Below are 26,245 nucleotides of genomic sequence, written 5' to 3'. Positions count from 1 at the left end.
CTCACAGGGTTTATATTTTAATAGAGGCAGACAATAAATAATATACATAAGTAAACTATATAGGACATTAGGTGATAAATATAAGCATAAGGAGAAAAAATAGAGCAGGTGAAGGGGATAACAAATGGGGAGGGGGTGGAATGATGCAATTTTAAAGAATGTGGTCATGGTGGGCCTTGTTAAAGTGTTATTTGACCAATGACTTAAAGCAGTTGAAGAAGTTAGCCATGTAGATACCTGTGGGAAAGGCATACTAAGAAGGAGCTAGTGCAAAGGCCCTAAGCATGGTGCCTGGTGTGTTTGTAGAACAGTAAGGAAGCCAGTGTGGTTAAAATAGAATGAGGCGGGGTAAGGATAGGAAATAAGGTCAGAGAGCTAAAAAAGGGGGCATAGGATCACAAAGTACCTTGTAGGCCACTGGAGGACTTTGGCTGTCATACCCATTGCTCTTAGAAGCTAATCCTAATATAAGCCTTGTAAGCTCCAGGGCCCCATTTGCCTCATCACCTAGATCACTATGCTCCAGCCATGTTTGCCTGAAATAGATGCTTCAACCCACCAAGTGTCTGTCTACCTTGAGGCCTGACCCAATCCGTATCCTCTACTTGGACAGCTCTTCTATGCTCTACCTAACATCTACTCATTCTTCAGGTCTTGACTTAACTGTCCACATCAGGTCCCCCCAGTTCTACCCTCTTGTGTATTTCTCCATTGTTGCTCTTACACCACTTGCAATTACACTTTTTTTTTCTTGCTTCTTTAATCAGTGTCCACTTCCCCAACTTGACTGTAAAACTCCATGAGAGCAAGTCCTGGGTTTCTTTTGGTGACTGTTGTATCCTCTGAACTGAGCACAGTGCCAGGTAAATTGTATACAGTAAATACTTGTTAAATTAATTCCTGGGATGAAAGGATTTTCCTTTTTTTAAGAGTAGGAGAAATCCAAACAATTCTGAATAATGATGAAAAAGACTCAGTAGAAAGGTTGAAAATGAACAAGGAACAGTGAGTAACCACGGAGAACGCGTTGAGTCCTTGCTGGGCTGAGAGGATGGGAACTGCAGCTCCAGGGAAAGCGCGGTCTCTCTGGCAGGCACACCTCGCTCACAGTAGCAGGAGTCATGTCCAATCACCTTAGATCACCTGTACCTCCAAGTTGCTTACAATGTGTCCCTTCCTCATCGTCCCTTCTGCTGGAGCCTAATTCAAATCATTCTTGTCACCTGCCTGGATTATTTCAAAAGCTTCCCTGCTAGTGGATCGCTCTAACCCCTCTGCAGCCTCGGCTCGAGTCCTCCTCCCCGCCTTTCACTTTCTGGAACGCAGTGAGTTCCATCCTCGCAGGGAACTTGCCCTTCCCCAGAATAGACATCTTTCCCCCACATTCCCCGGTCTTTGTCTAACTCCTATGGCTGCTTTCAGCTTAGCTCTGGCAGCGCCACCTCCTCTGGGGACACCCACCCCTACCCCGGAGCCTTGTCCCTGAAGACAGCGTACAGCTCACTCCCACGTGCCCACAGGACGTACACGAAGAATTACCTCCCACGTTTTCACGTGTCCGGCTACCCCACGGTCCCGGGGGCGTGGCTCCGGCCAATCGACGGCGAGCTGACCCGTGACAGCCAATAGGATCCCAGAACGCTCCGAACCCGCTCCTCGCGCGCCAGATCCTGGAGGTCTGAACGGAACTCCAGCCCCTCAGCGACTTCCGGAGGCAAGAGCCTGCCCCTACCCTCGAACGCGTTAGACGCGCCTGGAGACAAAGCGGAAGTCCTGCCGTTTCTTGCCACCGACTAGTCAGGCAAGGGCCGCGCGGTGTCATGGCAGGCGACAGTGACGATGGCGCAGCTCCAGCGATCTCTGACAGTGAGTGGCTTTTCAGGGGCCGACTTAAAAGCCTGTGCGCCCCGGGGGAGGGGAAGGCCTCTGGCTCATAGTTCTAGAAACCGACCTCAAGTTTCAGAGGACTAACTTCTCCCTTCTTAACTAGCCACGAGGAGACTACAAGTCCCAGTGTGCACCGCGGCTCGGGCTGCAAAAGCCTGGAGGGTTAAGAGCACAGTTAGGATCGTGGGCGGGCATGTCGGGAAATGTAGTCTGGAACTCATTTCTCTTAAGTGGGGCAGGTTGGGAGTTGTGGTCCAAAGGAAGTGGGATGTATTGGGAAGCCAGGTGTAGGGCATTATCTCTGGGGCCTAATTATTAGGCGGCTCCGGGGATTGTGGCTGCTAGGGCACCAAGGGAACAGTAGTGTGGAGCCTGAACTCCTGGAGCTGGAGCTGTAACAAATAGTTCCTGCAGGACATGGGGAAAAGGAACCTCACAGATCATCTAGTCCAGTGGTCGGCAAACTCATTAGTCAACAGAGCCAAATATCAACAGTACAACGATTGAAATTTCTTTTGAGAGCCGTAAACCGACTTCTGCGCATGGGCCACGAAGTTTCAATCGCACTGTATTTTGTGGAAGAGCCACACTCAAGGGGCTAAAGAGCCACATGTGGCTCGCGAGCCGCAGTTTGCCGACCACTGATCTAGTCCATACTTCTCCTACAGATAGTGATGCTGAGGGAGAAGTGATTTTCCCAAAGTCTAACATAAGCCCCTGGAAGACCCAGGCTTTTTCTCCCCAAATTCAGGGCACTATTCCCTCCAAGGTCTGTGTGTAGAGCATGCTGATACAAAGGCTTGAGGGGGAAAGCTGCCATTTCTTGCCATCATGGAAAATGCCCCCCAAACCATGGCCTAGCTTGGTATCTACTCCCCATTCCCCTTGCCTGATCATTAACTTCTATTATTCTGTTCTCCTTACCCCCAGATAGTGTCAGCAAAAGCACAAAACCTGGGGACGAGCTGGTAGTCCAAGTTCCAGTGCTGGATGTGCAAAGTGACAACTTTAAGGAGATGTGGCCATCCCTTCTGCTGGCCATAAAGACAGCTAGCTTCGTGGCTGTAGACACGGTGAGGGTTGGGGAACTAGGAGGGCAGGTGGTTGTGAAAGGGCTGGTGTTGGGGACCTAATTCAACTCTCCCTTTAACCACCCTTAGGAACTGAGTGGGCTTGGGGACAGGAAGAGTTTGCTGAACCAGTAAGTATAATCTGTGATCTCTTTAGTTCCAACCCTGACGAGGGGAAGTGGGGGCAAACCTTAGCCCTGGAGTGGAAGTCATCCTGGGTGGTTTGGGCCCTTCATGAGGCTAACTCTTAGCCACAGCCACCCCCAACCCCAACCCCAAGGTGCATCGAAGAACGTTATAAGGCCGTGTGTCATGCTGCCAGGACCCGTTCTATCCTCTCCCTGGGCCTCGCATGCTTCAAGCAGCAGCCAGACAAGGTATGTGCTGATTTCATTCCCTTCCCAGGTTTGTGGCTGGGGGAAAAAGGAGGGTTGAGATCCTGGGGAACATTATGTGTAAGGTTTTTCTGTTGTTTTTTAGATGTTTTTATTGATTTGAGAGAGGAAGGGAGAGGGAGAGATCGAAACATGAATGATGAGAATCATTGATCAGCTGTCTCATGCACACCCCCTACTGGGGATCAAGCCCAAAACCGGGAATTGAACCATGAACCCTTGGTTCATAGGTCCATGCTCAACCAGTGGGCCACACTGGCTGGGCACATGTAAGGTTTTGATGTAGCGAATCCTCCTTTTCTCCCAGGGTGAACACTCATACCTGACCCAGGTGTTCAATCTGACCCTGCTGTGCGTGGAAGAATATGTCATAGAACCAAAGTCTGTGCAGTTCCTGGTACAGCATGGCTTCAACTTCAACAGGCAGTATGCCCAGGGTATCCCGTACCATAAGGGCAACGACAAGGTAGGTCTCCAGCCTTGAGACTGCCTCTTCTGTGATTTCATCTTCTTCCTACCACAGGCTGGATATGCAGAGGATCTGCTTCTTAGGCAGTCACTAGTGACAGGGCTGGGGAAATCAGACGAATATGTGGGTGAAGAGCATTGGGTTATGTGCGAAGGGAAGCTCTCCAGGTGGGGGAGCTCGGGATAAATAGGTTGTGAAAGAGGCTCCGTATGGGACTCAGCCCTTCCGGGTGACCCCTTTCTTTCCAACCAGGGCGATGAGAGCCAGAGCCAGTCAGTGAGGACACTGTTCCTGGAGCTAATCCGTGCCCGCCGGCCCCTGATACTGCATAATGGCCTCATAGACTTGGTGTTCCTGTACCAGAATTTCTATGCACATCTGCCTGAGAGCTTGGGAACCTTCACTGCTGACCTGTGTGAAATGTTCCCAGCTGGCATTTATGACACCAAATACGCTGCTGAGTTTCATGCCCGCTTTGTGGCCTCCTACCTAGAATATGCCTTCCGGAAATGGTGAGGGACTGGTTGAGGGGAAGCGGTGGGGCCTGGTATAAACCTATTTTATATTTATTGAGCACCTATCATGTGCCAGGCACTGTTTTAGTGCTGAGGATTCAGCAGTGAACAAAACAGATAAAAACCCCTGTTTGCATGGAGCTTATATGCTAGTGGACCAATACCCTCTTGCGCTATTACAGTGAGCGGGAAAATGGAAAGCAGCGGGCAGCTGGCAGCCCACACCTTATCCTGGAGTTCTGCAACTATCCTTCTAGCATGAGGGCCCATGTAGACTACCGCTGCTGTATGCCCCCTGCAAGCCACCGTCCTCATTCCACCATCATCTGTGATAACTTCTCGGTGAGAACTCCCACCCATTACCTGGGGGAGGGAAGGTTCTGATACCTGGAACCCCTCTCTAAGCCTCTTTCCTGCCTCTAGGCCTACGGCTGGTGCCCCTTGGGATCACAGTGTCCTCGGTCCCATGATATTGACCTTATCATTGACACTGATGAAACTGCCACAAAGGATAAGCGGCGACGGCGACGACGTAAGGAAAAACGACGGAGGGCTTTGTTGGGCCTGCCTGAGAAACAGACCTCTGGGGAAGCCGAGGATGGTCCTCCCACTAAGCAGGTCTGTGGGGATGGCGTCCAGGCTGAGGAAACTGAGCAGGAGGTGGCTGAGGATGAGACTAGCAACCAGCCTGGCTCTGAGCAAGATCACAAAAATGACTTGGAGATGGGACTTAAAGCAACAAGGCCTGAAACAGCTGACACGGCTGCCTTAGAAGCACCAGAGAGTCAGGCCAGTCCTAACCCAGTGCCTGGAGATGGATTGCATCGGGCTGGTTTTGATGCCTTTATGACAGGTTATGTGATGGCCTACATGGGAGTAAGCCAAGAACCTCAGCCCTGTAGCTCTGGACCCTGGCTACCTGAATGCCACAACAAGGTATACCTGAGTGGCAAAGCTGTACCCCTCACGGTGGCCAAGAGCCAGTTCTCCCGTTCCTCCAAAGCCCACAACCAGAAGATGAAGTTGGCTTGGGGCAGCAGCTGACCTGGAGCAGAGGGGTCTGGTCCCTCTAGCCTACGAATGTCCTACTCCCAACTACTACAGAGTTGGGGAGGAGGGCTCCTAACAGAGATACTGCTGCATTGCTCTGGACTGTCTTTACCCCAGAGGCTGAGGAACAATGATACAAGTAAGAAGGCTGACCAGCACCTGTAGTAACCAACTTTATTTTTAAGTCTGAGAGTGTCTTGGGAAAGTTTTACCAAAAAATCAGCAGAAACAAGTTATGAAAATGTTTGACCAGCTTTATCTTTGGTTATTTCTTATTGCGGCTCTATAAAGACAGGCTGTTCCCGTAGCTCCAGCCATAGCAGGGAAGGAAGAAAATCAGTCCATGTATAAACCGTTTAACCAATTGGGTGTATCACATGTTGACAAATACATGGAGCAGGCCCTAGGGCCTACAAAACCAGCCCCACTCCCAACCACAAGGTTGAAAGTCTTATAAGGCAGAACATTAAGACTCCCTTCATAAATACGAAAATAGGTTAATGAACTGGAAAAGATCTTTGAATAGGTTAGCTAAAAGCCATGACCACCACGCTGCCTTGTCCTCCCCTTGCATAGAAATGTAGTGACGTGGTCTGACTGTGCAGTAAGTGCAAACAGCAATTATTCAAGTGTCTTAGTCATTCTGGCAAGAAGCACCCCAGTCTTTAGGTCTGAGAAATAGCCATGCCCTTTTCGGCCTCCTGGTCAGCTCCGGGTTCCATCCAGTAGTTTATATGCCCCAGGGAAGGGCAAGAGACAGACCTGGGGTGGAAGAAGAACCTGGGGTAATAGCTGTCTGCCAGCTCAAACTAGAACTAGGAGTCTTCTGGTCTTGTCTGCAGAAATGCATTGGGGGTCAGCTGGGAGCCAGAGCTCCTTGCAGGATTTCAGAGGCTTGGAATCAGCTGTTGGCCCCAACAAGGAAGGCTTCTCACTGCTGCCTCCCCTCTCACAGTCACTGGGCACATGGAGCCCCAAAGTTGAGCCTGACTTGGCCTAGCCTGCCTGCTCTGTGGGCTCCAGGGAAGAGTCAAGACTGTACCAAGGGGGCCCTGTGGCTTCAGCTGAAAGTCCATCCCCAAGGTGAGGCAGGGATTAACCCCTCAACCATCCTGCTCTCCCTGGGTCTTCAGGCCTATGCCTGAGACAGAGAAGGGGACTGGAGCCGAGTCTCTTGGCCTTTCTTCTACCTCCATCTCCTCAGAGGTACCTGCAAGGCATGGACTGGCCCCCTGAGGCCTGGGCCCAAAACCATTTTCTTCCTGGGAGCTGGAGCAGTCCATGGCTTCATGGGCTGGAGCAGCTGGTAGGGCAGATGCTCGGAATGGCGGGATCTCTCTTACTTTGTACTTGAGACTACTGAGACGTGGGAGCCCATCAGACAGTGATTCTTCTCGGCCTACAAATGGACAGGCCTCTTGATGCAAGAACTCTGGTGAACCAGGCAAAGAATGCCACCGGCGAGCAGGTGGGGCCAAGGGTTCCTGCCAATCAGCCACAGGCAAAGTTCCAGGCCCTGGTGCATCCAGGTCAAATACCAGGGAAATAACAGACTTGCTGGGCAGGTCAAAGAACTTGACCTTGCCACCCTTGAGGTCCTGGCGAGCACTGAAAGGGTTGATTTTGGGGGTGCTGGCAGCACCACCTCGTGGCTGGTAGTAGGGGTCCAAGACATTCACTGTATGTGGGGGTTTACGGGAGAAGATGTCTGACTGGCTTCGAGACAGCCAGATAGTACGTCTTGGGCGTGGGGACTTGGGAGGGATCTTCTCATCTAGTGAGCTCAGTCGCTTCATCCCAGGTCCTTTCTCCAGGAGTCCTGAAGAAAGTACATGAAATCAGGATTACTGCACTAGTCATAACAAACAGGAGCACTACACAAAGTGTTTTTACTTGGGAAAACCAAGTAGGTATTGTTGTCCCTATTTCACCAGTGAGAAAACAGACTGAAAGGAGGAGGCAGTGTACCAAATCACAACTCCTGGAGTTCAGTATTTTTCCCATTGTCCCCCACCCTGCACCTTTCTTTTGGACATAGGATCCTGCTTTCACAGCCCTAGAGGGGAAGACTCCAAAACCCTAATTTCTTACCCTTAGCGGTGGGCTGCAGCTCTTCCTCCTGTAGGTGGTTCAGAATTTCCTCCAAGGTCTTCCCAGTCTCCACAAAGGATGGGCGCAGTTTGGGGTCCATCTGTAGTTATCCATAGCAGCCATTAGCCCTGCCCCCCTACCTTCCACCCACAAGGATAGTATTTTAGTCTGATTCTAGCATCTTTTAAGACTCAGATGTGCAGCTAAGAGACCTTTTCTGCAGGCCGCAGACCCTCAGGATGATTCCCAGAGCTAAAGTCAAGGAAGATGCTATCGTCTAATACCCTTCCCTGTCTCAGCAAACTTTCTGTGCCTTATCTTTTTTGGCACAAAACCCTCCTAAAGGTTATGCTCACATTGGTTTGTTCTTTCTTGAGTTCTGCTGCTAATGTGTTTCTCGAAGTTACCTAGACAAAGCCCAGCTACTCCTTGGTCATAACAGGTAAGTCCAGCCTCAGAGCTGTATAAAATGAAAGCTAACAAGAGCCTTTCCCATCAGCCTTAGGACCAGCTGGATCCGCAGGTAAACTAAAACCTGACCAGAGCTCCACCAACACCCAAGGCAAGGGTGGTGGGTCTACCCTGCAGGCCGAGGAGCAGATATTACAAAGCAATTTTCCTTTATTTGGACCAGGGCTCTGGAGAGTCTGGCAGGTCTCCAGAGGAGGGCGATGAGCATTGTCATTCATCAGTGAAAATGAGTCCCCTCATGAGGCTAATTAGGCTCTTTCTACAGTTCTAACCAGGTGAACCCAGCCCCTGACCAAAGCCGGGGGCAGGAGGATACACTCACATTACAGCAGTTGAAGGTAAGCTGCAAAAAGTCTGGGGGACAGTCTCCCACCATGTGCTGGAAAGCGTCATAGTCCAGCCCGAAGTTCTGTGAATGGGTGTAGTGGGGAGGGAACAGAGGACATGGGTAGACAGGTCATTAATCCCTCCATCCATCCTGGCTTGCTCAGAAGGAGAGGCTGGGAATTGCCCCTAAGAACTAGCCACACATACTAAGTTCCAGCAACTCCACCCCAAGAACAAAATGGTTCCACAGCCTCAAAAGCAGCCCCACCCCAGTGGCACTGATCCCCATGCCTTCAGCTCACCTCTGTGCGGGGAAGATAGTCCGGATCAGCCTGGATACGGGCGATGACCTCACAGAGGATGATACCATAGGAGAATACGTCCGCCTGGTGGGTAGTGAGACCTCAGTTTCCCTTTCAGTGGGCTGAGAAGTGAGGTTTCTGCCCCTCATGTCCACAGCCCAGGCCTAGATTCTACTGCCCATATTTCATTCAATTCATTCACTGGGTAGCTGCCAGGTACCAGCCCTGCTCTTGGTTGTAGATACTCCCCTGAACATAAAGGGTGATCCTGGACACTGCTAAGAGTGGATTCTAAGGACAACCAAGCCTTGGGAGCCCCAGACTCACCTTCTCATTGTAGGGCTCATCTCGGAGAACTTCAGGTGCCATCCAGAAGGGTGAGCCCACCACAGCCAGCTTCTCCCTCCCCATGCTATAGGGCGAGATGATATAAAAAATGAGCTTGCCACTGGCTGGTATAATAGGATATCTGAATATTGGGAATTCTTCTCCCCCAAGGATGGGTACAGACTAGGACTGACCAAATTTAGGGAGCTGAGGTTGAGCTGTGACCAAGTCCTGGCCTCTGGGGAGGCAGCAGGAGTATTTTGTGTGTTTTTTGTTTTGTGGTGTTTTTTTTTTTTTGCCTTAGTCGCTTCTATAACCAGTACCCATTAGGGCTGCTCACCTGACATCAGGGATCTTCTCAGCCAGGCCAAAGTCAGCTACCACCGCAGAGTAGCCATTTTCATCCCTCTTTATCAGGCAGTTCTAGGGTTCCCAAAGAAGAAGACAGCGTGGCTCAGAAGTGGGGACCAGCCAGCCATAAAATTACCATGACAGCCATGTGAGATGAGATAGGCTTGGATCTTGAGTGGCTGCCCTAGGATTCGTATTATGCTCCAAACACAAATATTTATCTTTACTTTCTATGTGCCAGGCAAGGCTCTAAGTGCCAGAGACACCTCAACAAACAGAAACCCCTGTCCTCTTGGAACTAACAATCTAGTGAGGAAGACGGACTATCAGGCCCCTGGCCTCCCTCTTCAGAATGTACAGACCAAAGGCCAGGCCTGACCTTGCCAAGAAATATAAGCATAGAACAAGTACCCAAACATAAACTTTCACTGCCCACAGGATCACAACCTCCTCTCTGGTATTAGAAGTCTATGATCTGGCTCTAAACCAACTGCCTACCTCTCCACCAGCTCCCGTCTGCCCCTGATGCCCGATTGCACACATCTTCATCCAGACTTTCATAGACATGCTTGACTTGTGAAGCCTGAACAGGGCCTTCAAGCCCTGTTCAGATATCCCATTCTACCAGCCAGTGGCAAGGTCATGCTTATACTGTTCTGTTCCATTTGGAATGTTCTCCCAATTCTCCTTTTCACCTCAAAATGTTATATGTTTTAAGGCAAGATACATTTCCAGTCCGGTCCTCTCCAGCTCTCACCTTTATTTCTCACTTCAACTCTTTTAACTCCTCCTCTCTGCCACTTCCTTTCAAAGTATAGCAGGCTATCAGCTCCTCAGGAGCACTTTCTGGTTCCTCACAGTATTCAACTCATAAGAGAGGCTCAGCTCATGCTGACTAAACAACTGCTACTGTCTCCAGAAAAAGGAGAAACCCAAACAGCTTGTAAATAAATACAAAGCAACCAACTCTCCTCAAATAGTTGCATTCAAAATAGTCCTACACCACTCTGCTCTACCCCACTTTCTCCAGAGGCAGCAGAGAGTAGGGATCCTTGGCTCACAGGGACATTTCTGGGGCCAGCAAGGCCCTATCTGACCCAAACCAGCCCTCCCTCCTCCTCACCAGCCTTGGCATCTAGTTGCCAAGGCATTGCCAAGTCACCTCCTACTTATTCCACATTAGGTACAAATCAGTTCCTTACTCTGACCTTGATGCAATTACACTATATTCTCTTTTTCCCTGAAGCAGAATAAGCTTGTGATTTCATCACATCCTCTCCTGCCCTGGATACCAGGGAGACATGCACCATTTCCAGCTTTCAAGCAGGAGCATCCTTGTGCCTGTTCTGGTGTTAGCCCTCCCATCAGTCCTGCTGGCTCAGCATCCCCCAGCTCATTGACTTTGAATGTCTTTGGGGCCCTAAGCCAGCTTGACTATTAGACAGCCGAAGCCCAGGCTTAGGGCACTGGTCTATGAGGCAGTGGCAGCTCAGATCTGTCACCTATTTTTCTCTCTTCCTATTTCACTAACAGCTCAGGCTCCTTTCTCCAAGGCTCAGTCTAAGTCCTTTTTACTATTTGTTTTATGGCCCTCAGAAACAACCTTGTTACATACAGCTTGGGAGCAGCAAATAAGGAACAGAGTTTGGCCACAGTGCACTGCCTTGTCAAAGCTGTTCCGTTTCTGCTCCATCTTCACATTCACGGAGACCTGTTCATTCACTGCAAATCACCCATTCAGGAGTAAGTGACTTCACAGTAGCTTCTCTGAGCGGCTGAGAAATGGCTAAGGCAGGGTGATCAGAGCCTTACAAAATGGGGTAAGGTGGCTTCTGCCTCCGATCTGCAATGTGACCACTGCCCCTCTTAAAGCTCATTCACAGCCAATAACCGGGCATTAGACCCAAAGACAAAGATGGGATACTGAAAACCAAAAGAACCAAATGTTAGGAGTCTGAATCTGAGGTGATAACTCCTGGGCCTGCCCTTAACAGGGCCCAGGCTAGTGAGGTTTGTCGGCAACACCTGCTGTTTTTATTTCCTTATCTCCCATTCTTTTTTTTTCTTCTAAGTTCACATCAGAAGGGTAATGTGCCAAAGTCATAATAAGGTTTGTGGGAAGCACATCTCACACGATCATCATGCCTATGAATCTCCAATTCATTCTTCACTGGTTTCTGCTAGAAATATTATTATGGAAGATCCCAATGAGTTCTATGGCTTACATTACTTGATCTTCCTGCTGTTGACACTGCTGGTTACTTCCATCAGTGTTTTTAGGTATCATTCAGGAATTGTGTTAGTAGTAGGCATGTAGAGAATAATCAGTTGTGGTCCTGGAGCTAACAGATTAGCTATTAGAGGCTAGTTAGAGGCTATTCCCATTCCTTTTGTTTAAAAAAATTTTTTAATTGATTTCAGAGAGAAAGAGGGATGGAGAGGGAGAGAGATAGAAACATCAGTGATGAGACAGAATCATCAATTGGTTGCCTCCTGCAGACTGAGCCCAAAACCCCGGGCATATGCTCTGACCAGGAATTGAACTGTGACCTCCTAGTTCATAGGTCAACACTCAACCACTGAGCCACTCGCATTTTTTTTTTTTATTCTTCTCTTCTGGCTTTTTTTTTTTTTTTTTCATGTTACTCTTCTGGCTTTTTTAAAAAATATGTTTTTATTGATTTTAGAGAGAGAGGGAGAGAAAGAGAGAAACACTGATTGGCTGCCTTCTGCATTCACCCTGACTGGGGGATCAAGCCCCCAACCTGAGCACTTACTCTGATGGGGAATCGCACTAGCAACCAGCAACCTTTTGGTGCACAGGCCATCCAACGCTCAACCAGCTGAGCTACACCCCGTCAGGCCCTCCTGGCTTCTATAACAACTATAATTCTGGATTTCCTCCTCTATCTTCGGCTATTCTGCAGACTCCATTGCAGGCTCTTCTTCCCATCCAATGAGGATAATTGCTTTCAGGGTTCTATCTTAAGCCTACAGCTCTTGTGCTCTTTTGTGGAGGCTATCCTACATTTCTTTTCTAATTACCACCTTTGTGCTCATGGCTCCCAAATGTATATCCTCAGCCCTGACCTTGATCCTCAAGCTGCAGATTTAGACAGCCTGTCTATTTCTGGACAACTTCTGGATTGCCATGTTGAACTACACACATGCAAACCTGAACTCAACTTTTTCTCCCAAGAACTAAAACTCAAGCTATTTTTTTTTTTTAAAGGCTGGTACTGCCTTTTTTCATTCAGTTTGCTAAACCAGAAACCTGGGATTTATCTTAGATTTTTACTCTTACTCCAACTAATTTTCTCTTCGAAATGTTTTTCAAATCAGTCCTTCCCTCTTCATCTTATTACTATTGCTCTAGCTCAGGTCCTCTTCATTCCTCCCCTGAATATTGCAATACTCTTCTAACTTGGTCCAGGCTTAATCTCCATAACCCACTTTCCTCATTCCTGCCAGCATGATCTTCATGAAATGCAAATCTAACTGTGATACTCCCCAGAAAATAACATATTATATGATTCCATTTATATGAAATGTCCAGAATAAGAAAATCCATAGAAACTAAAAATAGATTAGTTGCCAAGGGCTGAAGGGAGAGGGGAATAGGATAAGGAGGGTTTCTTTTTGGAATGATGAAAAGTTCTGAAATTAGATAGTGATGTTGGTTGAATATACTAAAAATCACTGAATGCCTGGGCCAGCGTAGTTCAGTGGTTGAGCATCAACCTATGAACCAGGAAGTCACGATTGGTTCCCAGTCAGGGCACATGTCTAGGTTGCAGGCTCAATCCCCAGTAGGGGGTATGCAGGAGGAAACGGATCAATGATTCCCTCTCATCGTTGATGTTTAAATTTCTCTCTTCCTCTTCCTTCCTCTCTGAAATCAATAAAAATACATTTAAAAACAAAAAACTGGGCCAGAGTAAACACCTGAGAGCACTTACTGAGGTCTCCTACAGCAACTGCAGAGTCACTGTTGGCACTGAATAAAACCAACACAGCACAGGGAGGCCAGAGACTGAACTGCCCTCCTAAATGCGCCAGAGACTGTTTGTCTCTTGGAAGGTTATCTGGTTTGCTGTCCCATCCCTTGCCCTCCATCCCACCGTGGGATCCCATATATTTACCATAGCTCTTATGTACTAATCTGCTCACATATCTGTCTCCTCAACTAGTCTAAAAGCCCAAGAATGAAAAAAATAAAAGCCCAAGGATGGTACAGATTGTGTTCCAATAATTTCTATGTCCCCGATACTATGTCCTCTAATAATAGCACAGTACTAGTATAAATGATTTTCAAAAGCTATTGATGAATCTCATTATAAAAACGACTACAGGGTGCCCTAATAGACAACACTCTACTTCCTCCAGCATTCACCTTTGTTCCTAATTCATGCTCTCTTCAGTCTCTGAAAATGGACATTTTCTGTTCCTAGCTGTTGCATAGTACAGCCTAAGACCACAGCGGGAAAGGCTTTTCACTTGGATGGATTCACCAGAGTGGCTCCTCTGGAGTCAATGAAGTAATACATATATACAAAAACTAACAACCAAGAATAGAGCTACAATTCATAATTCATACTCCTAGGGGTAACCAAATGCAGTGGTGCTTGCCTGACCCAGGGCAGTATTGGTAATAAGCAGAAACAAAATGCTTTCTCAGCTGCCTCTGAGAGCCAAGGCTTGTGCACAGTTGTACTAGCTTCTCTTAGAGCCACAGGTAAAAGCCAGTGTGTGGTTATTATCACTTCTTGATGGCTCATGAAGTGAATAGTTTTAAAGCCACATTACCTCCCACTTCCTCTAAGTAAACTATCAGTATCACCACTGCACAATGTTGTATCAGACGATTTCTTAGAAGTAATTACAAAATTAGACTGAACAGCTATCTCTGACCGACGTTTCACTCTTGAAAGCAGTACTACAGTAACCACTGGCATGTGAATCCTGCAAAAAGGGCAGTGAACACAGTCTCTCCTATTTGATGGTCTGGTTTGTAAAATTCCCTGGTTTTTCTTCAACTTGAGATTCCCTAAAATGCACTTCCTAGCCTGTCTCCAGTTTGCAAAGTCATTGGTTCTTACCACCTGGAAGTACCCTCAATATCTCCTTAAAGTTCAGACCCAGAAAACAGCTCAGAGAGATACAGTACTTTCTCCTAAGTTCCTAGTTTCTCGTTTCCAGCCACTGGCAGGCACTGAGAATACCTATGCCCTATAAGGAAAACCAAAGGACAGTGGTCTTACCCTAAAGTTCCAAAAAGGTTATAGTCATGCCCGGCCAGCGTGGCTCAGTGGTTGAGCATTGACCTATGAACCAGGAGGTCATGGTTCAATTTTGAGTCGGGGCACATCCCCAGTGTGGGGCGTGCAGAAGGCAGCCAATCAATGATTCTCTCTCATCATTGATGTTTCTATCTCTCCCTCTCCCTTCTTCTCTGAATTCAATAAAAATATATATTTTTAAATATATATATATTCTCATGTAGGTGTGGGGGAAATAGCTGTATGACTGATGGACAACTCGTTATGATCTCTCTCCACCTTGGAGCAAATGATGCTGCAAAGATTTGATTTTGGCTGCATGCCAAATGTGAGACTAGGCTGTCAAGTTAAGGCAGTGTCTAAGCTGACATGAACCCACTCATTTGCCTGGAACAAGTACAGTTTCCCTAGTCTTGACTTTCTAAAACATTCTAGGGGATGAGACAAGGCTCATGAGGGGAAAAGATACCATCTTCCAGGTCCCAGCTGTCCAACTGTCCAGGCCTTGCAAGTACCAAGGAAGACAAAGGCCTCCTCACAACTAGGCCTCAGCTGGTCACCACATTCCATTTGCCGGTCTTAGTGCTCCTTTATTAACAATGCAGCTGACTATAAATGGCTCTGCCACACCCAGGGGCCCTACAATCACCTCCCCTAAAGCTATTTTCTGTGTAGTAGTTTATCAACCAATGGCCAGGGTCCCTCAGGGACAGTACTACTATTTGGAACACCAGAATCATTCTAGTGTGAGGGAGTCAGAAACTTACTTTTCTAAGAGTACAGCCTGCTTTTGTTCTCTTTGCAAACTTTTTCTCATAACAGTCTCCCTTATCCCTCATCCATGACAGAAGAGGTGTGGGAGTATATGTATGCATGTATGTTGTGCATGTGTATATGTTGAGGATGGGGAATAAAATGACAGCTATTCTTGGGCAGATACAAAACTCCCATATACTTCCCTAGAAGACTTTAAACCAGCTCTTGGACATAAGTCATATTAGATGACTTATATTTCCCACATCAATGATCGAACAGTACTATTTATATAAGCCTTGTCCCAGTGGTATCCTGGGCCACTTGGCCCTGTAGGGCCTGCCTGTAGCATGGCCAACTTCGTCTAAAAGCAACTGTTTTCTAACCTGGTCACACAGCAATTTGGACAGCAAGAGAATACTACAGAGACCAGCTAACACCAAAGAGGAACTGGCAGAATGGCAGAAACTCAATCACACACATAGAAAATGGGTCAGTACATTATGGCCCTCAAAACCGGCACTCAAGTGACTACAAATCTCCGAACTCCTGCTCTCAGTTAAGAGCTACTTCCTGCCCTGTCCAGTTTGGCTCAGTGGATAGAGCGTCGGCCTGCGGACTCAAGGGTCCCAGGTTCGATTCCAGTCAAGGGCATGTACCTTGGTTGCAGGCACATCCCCAGTAGGAGGTGTGCAGGAGGCAGCTGGTTGATGTTTCTCTCCCATCGATGTTTCTAACTCTTTATCCCTCTCCCTTCCTCCTGTAAAAAATCAATAAAATATATTTTTTTAAAAAAAGCTACTTCCTGGAGGCCATGAGAGAGAACAATAAAAGACAGGCTCCGACATTGTCTTGACTGCTGTCATCCTATTGGGTAAGAACCTCTTAACCCTCCTCTTAACCCTCCTCACACCATCTGCTCCTGCAACACTAATATTCAGGAGATAAGTAAAGCGTGAAGGTTCTCAAGATGTATGTGTTGCCTGGCTCAAAACTGAAAGGTACCTGCTGTGAGCCGAGATTGGCTGTCTAAGGACTAAATATACAGAGTATTAATTTGTATCCTCTGTGATTAAATGTGAAATCTATAAAAGAACTCTATATTTCAAAGCTTATTAATAACTGGTTTCTTAACACCACTTTCTTGGTAATAGAGGACAGTGTCGAGTGGTGCAAGTAAAGCCTTCATACCTTAGATGTGAGGTCCCGATGGAAAATGCCTTTGAAGTGAAGATAGCTGAGGCCCACTGCTATGTCATAGGCCAGTTTCACCCTCACAGTCCAGGGCAAATACAGGTTACTGTCTAGCAACTGTTCCAGGTTTCCAGCGTTGATATACTGTAAAACAAGGAAAACCCAGCTACCATTTGTCAGGAATATAAGGCTGATGGCAAAACCACTAGAGAGTAACACTTAGAAGATAGAGACTGGATGTTTTGTTCATTGTTGTTTTTTAGGTGACTGAGGGCTTATTCTGCATCTATACACAAAGATACCTTTCTTTAAGGAGATCACAATCTATTAAGGGATACAGACAAACAACAGCATTTGGTAAATGCTAAAATAGAGCTTTGTACATGTACCACCACATTGCTATGCAGCATACGGAATAAAGTTACTAACTCAATCTGAACATGTCAGAGAAAGCTGCACAAAGGAAATAAGGAGTCAAAAGGATAACCTGGGGGAACAGAAAAGAAAGTCCACACAAAGGGAGCAGCATATGCAAAGATATAGGTTAAATGCATGATGCATATAGAAAACCAATTTACTCAATATGGTCAGAAGTGGCAGGTGAGGCTGATATGCTTTGCTAAGATATATGGGCTTTACCTTGTCTATAGGGAACAAAAGAAAGTATTTTAAACATAATGACATTTATATTTGCTTTTAAAGAAAATACTTTAGCAATAGCATGACAGAATAGAGTGGAGAATATGGAAAAGGAAAAATAGAAGAGTATTGCAATAATCCTGGTGAAAGAAGGGTGTCTGAGTTAAGGCAATCGTGGAGGCAATGGAACAGAGCAAAATTCAAGATGTACTTAGAGCCCTGGCCGATGTGGCTCAGTTGGTTGAGTGTCATCCCATGTAACAAGAGGTCACTGGCTCAATTCCCAGTCAGGGCAAATGGGGATCGGGACTGGTTGTGGGTAAGGGGCATGCTTCTCTCTCCTTCTCTCCCTTCTTCTCTCTCTCAAATCAATAAAAACTTAAAAAAAAAAAAAAAAGATGTACTTAGATAGCAGAGTGAAAACAAACACAAAACTTGAGCCCTAGCAGGTATGGCTCAGTGGACAGAGCATCGGCCTGTGGACTGAAGGGTCCAAGGTTCAGATTCCAATCAAGGGCACATGCCTGGGTTGCGGGCTCAATCCACAGGAGGAGGCGTGCAGAAGGCAGCCAGTCAATGATTCTCTCTCATCATTGATGTTTCTATCTTTCTCTCCCTCTCCCTTCCTCTCTGAAGGCAATGTTGAGTTTAAAGGCTTGTGGGACAACCAAAGTGGAGATGTCAAATAGAGAGTTGTTTAAAGTTCAGGAACAAAGTTAGGCTAGACACGAAGATTTAGGAAGCAATAACATTGAGCTAAAGTAATCACTGAAGCCAAGGAATGTATGAAATTGCCCAGGAGTTAACCTGTAAGATGAGAAAAGGAGCAGGCAGGAAAAAGAAGAATCAAGTAAGAATCTCATCCTAGAAGTCAAAGAAAGATAATACTCCAAAGAGGAAAAGACCAAAAGTATCTACAGAATTTATAACTAGGAAGTCATTGGCAACCATGGCCAGAGCAGTTTCAGTAAAGTGATTAAAACCCAAGTGAACTGAAGAGTGAGTAGGAGAGAAAACTATGGAGAACTATGTGAAGATGTACTCTTTTAGGAAATCTGGCTGTTCGTCATTCCTATCTTTTTAAAAGAACAAATAAGTGCCCGACTGGTATGGCTCAGTGGTTGAGTGTCGACCTATAAACCAGGAGGTCACAGTTCGATTCCCGGTCAGGGCACATGACCAGGTTGCAGGCTTGATCCCCAGTGGAGGATGTGCAGGAGGCAGTCAATCAATGATTCTCTCTCATCATTGAGGTTCCTCTCTCTCTCTCCTTCTCCTTTCCTCTCTGAAATCAATAAAAATATTTTTAAAAAGAGCAAATAAGCATATTTACATGGAGATGATGATAGTAACAGCAGCTAATAGTTATTTATATGTGTTTACCTTGTGCCAGGCACTATTCTAAGAACTTAAAATTATCTCATTCACTGCACATAACCCTATGAGGTAAAATATTATATTATCCTCATTTGACAAAAGGCATTTAGAAGTTAAGAAACTTGCTCAAGGTTACTCAATTATTAAGGAGCAGAGCCAGGGTTCAAACCCAGGCAGCCTGGCTCCAGCATCCATGCACTTTACCACTACATTACACCTCAGAGATAGGAGACTGCAGACCCAAGTCAGAGAGCCTCATGTAAAACAGGAGCTCAAAGTTTTTGCCAATTAGGTTAATGAATTTACTCAAACCTCACATAACTTGGTATTATCTCCCTCCTCCTTCCAAGGGAGAAAAAGGGGCAAATTCCTCCAAGTCTAAAATTAAGCTCTTAATACCTACTTGGGGGGTATTATTGAATTTACAAAAGACTAGGTTACCTAATAGGATCGGGGGCAAGAGATCTGAATTTTAGTCCAATTCTGCCTTTTAACCCTTTGCACTCACTAGCTTTTTTCTCGATTCCTTTATTCTACTCGGGATTTAATTTTTTAAATACCCCAGATTTTACAAAGCGCAACAGTAGAATAAAAAACTGGAGTTTCTTTTCATACAAACTTATTTATTTGGATTTTTTATATTTCAAATTATTGATACATTCAAAGAGTAATTTTAATCTCTATGCTAACCGTGTTGAGTCACACTCGACATCCGAGTGCAAAAGGTTAATAGTCATTTAACTTTAGACAAGTCAACTAATGAGGCTATCCTTCAGTTTTTCCACCTATAAAGTAGGTGTGATAATTTTTGATCCATATAACTCACAATGTTATTATGAGAATCTAATACAAATATATGAAAGTGCTTTAAAAAAATTTAAGCCCTAGCCGGTTTGGCTCAGTGGACAGAGTGCTGGCCTGTGGACTAAAGGGTCCCGGGCTCGATTCTGGTCAAGGGCACATGCCTGGACTGTGGGCTTGGTCCCCAGTAGGGGGCCTGCAGGAGGCAGACGATCAATGGTTCTCTCATCGTTGATGTTTCTCTCTCTCTCCCCCTTCCTCTCTGAAATCAATAAAAGTATATTTTTAAAAATTTAAGTGCCACATAATCTGAGATTTTCTGAGAGAGATAATAATCTGAGATTTTCTGATGTGGTAACATAAGCACCAAAAGAACCAGTTGGGGGCAGCACGATGCAGCACTTCAGATCCTTGGATGAGGCGGATCAGGTTTGGCAAGGCAGAGAGAATGGCTAAAAATACACCTAACTTCTCAAAAGGAAAACCTGCCGATCTGCTTCATCCTGTTTGACAATCCATCTTTGGAAATCTCAAAATGAGGCATATTGATGGCATTAGCACAGTGCCTTCCTTCATTTATTCACTGCAGTTGAATCTGTCCGTCGGTCACATATGAAGCGCTCACTTGCTAAAAAGAAACTGAACCTGCAAACTCCAAGCTATATGGGAGCAATGAAGCTGACACCTAATCATGCAGACAAACTTCTTTATCTCTGAGAGTCAGAAAGATCTAAAGGGGTGGTGCTTCATTTGTTTGGCAGGGTGACACTGTAATATGGAAGGCCTGACTTCAGCAGCCACTCAGGTTTCCCATCTGAGGCCATGCAGAAACACTGACGTAAAGGCTGTCTGTAGGTGCACTATCTGTAGGCCCGACTAAGCCAGGCCTTTTAATTCTGGTTCAGAGAAACACATATACTCTCCAGCCATGTCTCTGAAGGCCTGAGAAATCCACAGACCAAGCCAGAGGGTGGAGAGCAGAGAAGAAAGGTGAGACAAGGTGAGGAATCACACTGGCTAGGCTCTGAATTTTCCAGGCAAAATGGAAAAAGTACAAACCAGTACCAGAGACGGAAACTAAACAAAGTTTATTGTTACAACCAATCTCTCTTGCTGGCCTTTGGTGAATACTCTGGTGGGGCTGATAAGTCTCTGGGCCTCAGAAACCACAACTTCTCAATGTCCCAAGACCTTTTGCATCTATGAGGAAAGGAAGTTTGAGATCTGCCAAGAAGGAAGATTTCTAAGTTGCTATACACTGTGTGCCCATTAGTTGGAACGTTTACTTCCCCATAGCAACTCCCAGTGCAGACTCAGCTGGTGTCCTCTGAGCAAATCCGGGAAGCAGAGGCAAGAGCAACTGCACTCGTACATTCAGCTTTCCCGGATGAGAATAACAGCTGCTTCGCTGTCTTTTTCTTCCAGACCACTCCCTTGGGCAGCCCTACAAAACAACCTAGGACATTGGCAATATTTACATAACTTACCAGAAAGAGAAGTTTTTACACTTTCCATTTCTTATTGTTCTTTTAAACTTTCAAGTTCAGAAAACTATAATATCAGCCACATGTTTAAGGTACTTCAATAACCCTCAGTGATTGTCCCTCAACTTCACCTACACCAAAACCTGTCTCTTCTCTACATGATCTAATAAAATATTAGACCAGAGTTCCTGCCATTTCATTTGTGTATGATATTGATTTCATTAAAAAGACTCCTTTTCCTAGAAGGCACTCAAGAGATAAATGTATGTTTACTAAACAACATAACATATGCAAGAAATGATATGCCAACACCCTAAAAAATCGCCAAAAGGACAGATAAGTGGATACTCAGTTCTCCACTTAAGAATATCAATTCAGGTTATTTCTAACAAACATTTATTTAGTACCCTTCCCCTTCCCACCACACCCATCTATATATATAAAAGCCAAGCAAGGCTAGAGATGGCTGTGGTTTAGGAGAACTCCCTTCAGGGAACGGGCGGTGGCTCCACCTGGGGATTCCTGAGGCTGTGTCTGTGGAAGATGTGGATTCCTACATGAAACAGCCTGGGAATGAGACTGCGGATACAGTGCTAGAGAAGTTGGATGAACAGTACCAGAAGTATAAGTTTATGGAACTCAACCTTGCTCAAAAGAAAAGGAGGCTAAAGGGTCGGATTCCTGAAATTAAGCAGACTTTAGGAATTCTGAAATACATGCAGAAGAAGAAGGAGTCCACCAATTCTTACTGGCAGATAACCTATATGGCAAAGCTTCAGTTCCTCCTACCAATAAAGTGTGTCTGTGGTTGGGGCCTAATATAATGCTTGAGTATGATATTGATGAAGCTCGGGCATCACTGGAAAAGAATTTAACCACTGCCACAAAGAATCTGGATTCTCTTGAGGAAGACCTTGACTTTCGTCAAGATCTACTGACTGCCACTGAAGTCAATATGGCCAGGGTTTATCAATGGGATGTAAAAAGAAGGAACGAAGATGATTCTACCAAGAACAAAGCATAATTCTGGCAATGAAAAATGTGTTTCATTTTTCCAAACACGTTCTTTTAAATATTCCAAAGCTTACTCTTAAAGGTTGACATTAGTTTGAATGTCTTTTTTTAAACAGCAAGAATGAATGACCATTAAAACTCTAAAAAGAGATAAACACCAACACCATGTTATGTATTTATTAAAACAAAATTAGTTCCACATATTTTATGGAATTAGCAGTTTTATTTATTTATTATTTTGCATTTCCAACATAGTAAATAGTACTTTCATCATTTTTTGTTTGTTTATTATAAGAAAAGTCTTCATTGAAATGGCTGAAAACGGATGTATGCTGTGGAGGCTAAATTCTGGACACTTAAGCAGTTTACTCTTTATTATATGATGTTACTCTCACTTAAATATTTGCAAACTTGCTTTTTTTCAGTACATGTGGGGCCTCATGGTCCTCTGTTGCTGTTGTTTATTATACTATTAGGTATTTTACAGAAAATGATCACTTGCCTTTCTGAGTTGTTGTGTTTTTTTTTTAAATATATTTTATTGATTTTTTACAGAGAAGAAGGGAGAAGGAGAGAGAGTTAGAAACATCAATGAGAGAGAAACATCGACCAGCTGCCTCCTGCACACCCCCTACTGAGAATGTGCCCGCAACCAAGGTACATGCCCTTGACCAGAATCGAACCTAGGACCCTTCAGTCCGCAGGCCAACGCTCTATCCATTGAGCCAAACCGGCCAGGGCCTTCCTGAGTTTTTAGAGGGCTGTGAAGACACTTTTTCCTGTCCTGTGTCAGTGCATAGTGTCTTTGCAATGTCAACATAAGGGAGATTTCAGCCAACGTGAAATAACAAAATTACCCACTCAAAACTCTTGGCTAAGGTGATTTTGTATTTCTTCATAGTTCTCCAAAGCAGCTGGACAAAAATATTAAGATGAAAAACAATGGTTGAAAAGACTTGAAAAAAAAAAAAAGCCAAGCAACCAGAATGACCAGTCTCTATGACACACACTACGGCCGGCCAACCGGCCGATGGGGGAGGGCCAGCCAGCCCACCTTTTGCGGCTGGCCTGGCCCCAATCAGCCACCCCCACCCAGATTAGGGGTGGGTCCAGTCGGCCAACCTCCTGTGTCCCCTCCCCCTGGCCAGCTGGCCAGGCAGACCCCACCCGTGCACAAATTCGTGCACCGCACCTCTAGTATGAGAACAAGAACCAGTCCATTTACATCAACATTATATCCCCCAGTGCCTGAAGAATGCTTAGCACATAGTAAACATGGTTATATAAAAATACCACTCAGATTATACTTTAAAGAAGATCAGTGAAAGACACATAGGGAAGAAAATAATACCAATAGGTCTTTAACAGAAATAAATACTAAGGGTATGAAAGTAGAAACTGACTGTCTGAGGAGATTGGAAAATTTCAGAGAGGAAGTAACATCTGAGTTAGATCCTAAAAGATAGTTAAGAGTTGTCTAGGCCCGTGGTCGGAAAACTGTGGCTCGCGAGCCACATGCGGCTCTTTGGCCCCTTGAGTGTGGCTCTTCACAAAATACCACGGCCTGGTTAAGTCTATTTTGAAGAAGTGGCGTTAGAAGAAGTTTAAGTTTAAAAAATTTGGCTCTCAAAAGAAATTTCAATCGTTGTACTGTTGATATTTGGCTCTGTTGACTAATGAGTTTGCCGACCACTGGTCTAGGCTGAAAGTATGGTTCTTTCCATATATCCCCTATTGGCTCTGATGATACCAACTCCCAACTCAGGCACAGATAGACACATAAACGTGTCCACACAGCATATTCTGGAGCAGCACTAGGCAATACCTACCACTCACTCCACCCAAAGCTCCTGTTCCCAATTCTTGCTGATTCTAGTGAGCTACAGTAGCCTCACCTGATCATAACCAGTACAAAGAAGAATACAAAATGGTTGCTTTTATGTTGGTTTACTTTGAATTATCAATGTACTAATATCTGCAACCAAACAAGCTTATCTCTGTACAATGGTTCAAACCCATATTCTGAGAGGCTTTGAAGAAAATTTCAACTGTAATATTCCTTTTAGAAAAATCTACCTGACTTGACTAAAGCTGGAGCATTTACCCAAGGCAGATAAATGTGCTGCTATCCAACTAACAGAGATCATCTGCTGCCACCTAATTAGCAGGGTTGTCCTGAGGAAGATCCATCCACCAAACATTAAAAACATACTAGGTGGAAACAAAAAAAAACAACATACTAGGTGGAAACAAAGATAAGTGGGGCCAGTTTCTACCCATAGTTCAGTCTAGTAGAAGAGGACAGATAATCAACTAAAAAGTTTTTTCACATAGGACAATATTATGTCAGATATGCTACATACAAATATCATTTTAAAAGTAATATTAAAAACTTATGGAGCCCTAGCCGGTTTGGCTCAGTGAACAGAGCATCGACCTGCGGACAGAAGGGTCCCAGATTCAATTCCGGTCAAGAGCACATTCCTCGGTTGCAGGCTCCTCCCTAACCCGGGCCCTCGTCAGGGCTCATGCAGGAGGCAACCAATTGATGTGTCTCTCTCACATCAATATTTCTCTCTGTCTTTCCCTCTCTCTCTCACTCTCTCTCTCTCTCTTTTAAAAAATATATATTTTTTTATTTCAGAGAGGAAGGGAGAGGGAGAGAGAAACATCAATAATGAGAGAGAATCATTGATGGGCTGCCTCCTGCACGCCCTCTCCCCATCCCTCACTGGGGATCAAGCCCACAACCCAGACATGTGCCCTTGACCAGAATTGAACCGGGACCCTTCAGTCTACAGGCTAATGCTCGACCCACTGAGCCAAACCAGCTAGGGCTCTTCCACTCTCTCTAAAAGTCAATGGAAAAATATCCTCGGGTGAGGATTAGAAACCAAAAACAAAACAAAAAAACTGTATGGAAAGGTCAGGAATTGAGGCCTGGAGAATAGTTATGAGGTTTCTAGAATCATCCAGGTGGAAAGCAATAAAGGCCTGAATAAGACAATGGCAGAAAGAATGAAAAGACGGTTAATATCTGAAGACATTTCTGAGGTAGAATCAACAGGATGCGATGTTCAATCAAAGGCAGGTAATAATTAAAAGATATAATGTATACAAAGTATGTCCAGCACAATGCTTACCTCATACTACACAACGCATTCTCCCCACAATCAATATCTCATCATCATTATTCCTCCCCTGGGTTACTCCATTAGCTTTCTAACTAGTCTTTTGGTTTCCTTCGCATATCTTGAACACGCTTAGCTCTTATTCCCATTCATTTTACATAATATAGCCAAGACCTTCTGAAATGTCAACCTGAAGCCACTCTCCTCTTAAAATTATTCAATGATGCCCTATTACTCTTAGAATAAAACCCACAATCAGCATGGCAAACAAAGCCTTTCACTCCTGCTTATAAAGATTTCATTCCCTGCCTACCAGCATATATGTACACATTGCTGATCCCTTTACCTGGATTACCCTCTCCCCACTGAGGCCTGGCTAATCACTCACTGTTGAGGATTCATTTCCATTTCATGGAACAAAAATATAAAGTACAGAGATTAGTAGTTATTCTTTTTTCCCCTGCATAAAGTATAAGTACGGGAGAAGGGATGAAGGGAGGGTACTGCAACACACCACATGAGAGATGACCAAATGCCTGATTTAGAGTGCTATTTTAGGCATGAAAATGTGGGCTAGAGTTAGAATATGCAGAAAAAATTTAGCAAGTGAGTGACAGATATGAAACTAAGGAAAAAAAAGAGTTAAAGGCAACTCAGAGATTCCAAATTGAGGTGTACAGAGAAGCAGAGGGAAGAGATCCTGTAATCTTATGTGCTATCAGTAAGTCAGAAACCAGCATCAATGTCAAACAGCCAAATCAGTGGCTTTTTGAACCTCTGTTCTTTGGATGGGCCCTCGACAGAGGAAAGACTGGGCCTCGACCTACTTTTCACTGAAGTCCAACAATGCCATTGTGCTGGCCACTGTATGTTTGTTGGTCGGCTCCAAACACAAAGGCTAGCAGACATCCCATCCTGCTGGCTTGGTTTAAAGAAGAAAAGAGAGCTTTGTTACTGCCCTGGGTAATTCCAGGACAGGCATCCCAAGAGTACCCTGTGGGAGGGTTGTGCTCCAAAGGAGCCTCCTGTTCTCAGCTCAAGGTTCCAAGCCACTGCAAGCACACATCCGTACATCTGCCAAGGCCCAACCAAGTTCAGCCTCCACTCCAGGAAGTCCACCGGGGCCTGTCTGACTTAAACAATCAGTAGTACTAAACTGACTCAAAGAGAAAGGGAAGCCAAAATGTGTTTCAGAATATTTAATGTTTCACTTTCTGCTTTCATATATGTTCATCTATTGCCCAGAATACTCTTCTTCCCCTTCATAGCTTTGCTAATTTTTATTCATCCTTCTAAACCCCGTCTGAGTCTCTTATTT

At 45.3% G+C, this 26,245-nt stretch overlaps 2 protein-coding genes and 2 pseudogenes across 6 annotated transcripts in view; 2 read left to right on the top strand and 2 right to left on the bottom strand.

The window, feature by feature from the left end:
* The first annotated feature begins 1,667 nt into the window (after positions 1-1,667).
* Positions 1,668-5,632, top strand: TOE1 (target of EGR1, exonuclease). 2 transcript variants are annotated; one of them, XM_008151205.3, is made up of 8 exons: positions 1,668-1,866; positions 2,818-2,960; positions 3,048-3,088; positions 3,238-3,334; positions 3,660-3,818; positions 4,074-4,333; positions 4,519-4,678; positions 4,760-5,632. In XM_008151205.3, exons 1-8 carry the CDS (start codon positions 1,821-1,823, stop codon positions 5,378-5,380), a joined length of 1,527 nt encoding a protein of 508 aa, XP_008149427.2. In that variant the 5' UTR covers positions 1,668-1,820; the 3' UTR covers positions 5,381-5,632. The 2 variants fall into 2 exon arrangements, with proteins under 2 accessions (XP_008149427.2, XP_054576363.1); XM_054720388.1 differs by having other exon boundaries at positions 1,852-1,866; positions 2,822-2,960.
* Positions 5,547-26,245, bottom strand: part of TESK2 (testis associated actin remodelling kinase 2) — a 120,717-nt gene continuing 100,018 nt past the window's right edge. For all 4 annotated transcript variants that reach the window (XM_008151206.3, XM_028160116.2, XM_054720386.1 and 1 more), the window contains 7 exons: positions 16,479-16,625; positions 9,245-9,327; positions 8,905-8,989; positions 8,578-8,661; positions 8,271-8,357; positions 7,478-7,577; positions 5,547-7,205 (listed from right to left, as the gene is read on the bottom strand). In XM_008151206.3, the coding sequence (XP_008149428.2) occupies positions 6,490-7,205; positions 7,478-7,577; positions 8,271-8,357; positions 8,578-8,661; positions 8,905-8,989; positions 9,245-9,327; positions 16,479-16,625 (1,302 nt within the window). In that variant the 3' untranslated portion in view covers positions 5,547-6,489. The remainder of the gene's footprint in view (positions 7,206-7,477; positions 7,578-8,270; positions 8,358-8,577; positions 8,662-8,904; positions 8,990-9,244; positions 9,328-16,478; positions 16,626-26,245) is intronic.
* Positions 11,332-11,419, bottom strand: LOC114235077 (small nucleolar RNA U13; annotated as a pseudogene).
* Positions 21,268-21,806, top strand: LOC103294868 (prefoldin subunit 3-like; annotated as a pseudogene).

This window comes from Eptesicus fuscus, chromosome 9, assembly GCF_027574615.1.
Source record: "Eptesicus fuscus isolate TK198812 chromosome 9, DD_ASM_mEF_20220401, whole genome shotgun sequence".
Taxonomy (NCBI): Eukaryota; Metazoa; Chordata; class Mammalia; order Chiroptera; family Vespertilionidae; genus Eptesicus; species Eptesicus fuscus.
This window is presented reverse-complemented; position numbering and strand designations above follow the sequence as displayed.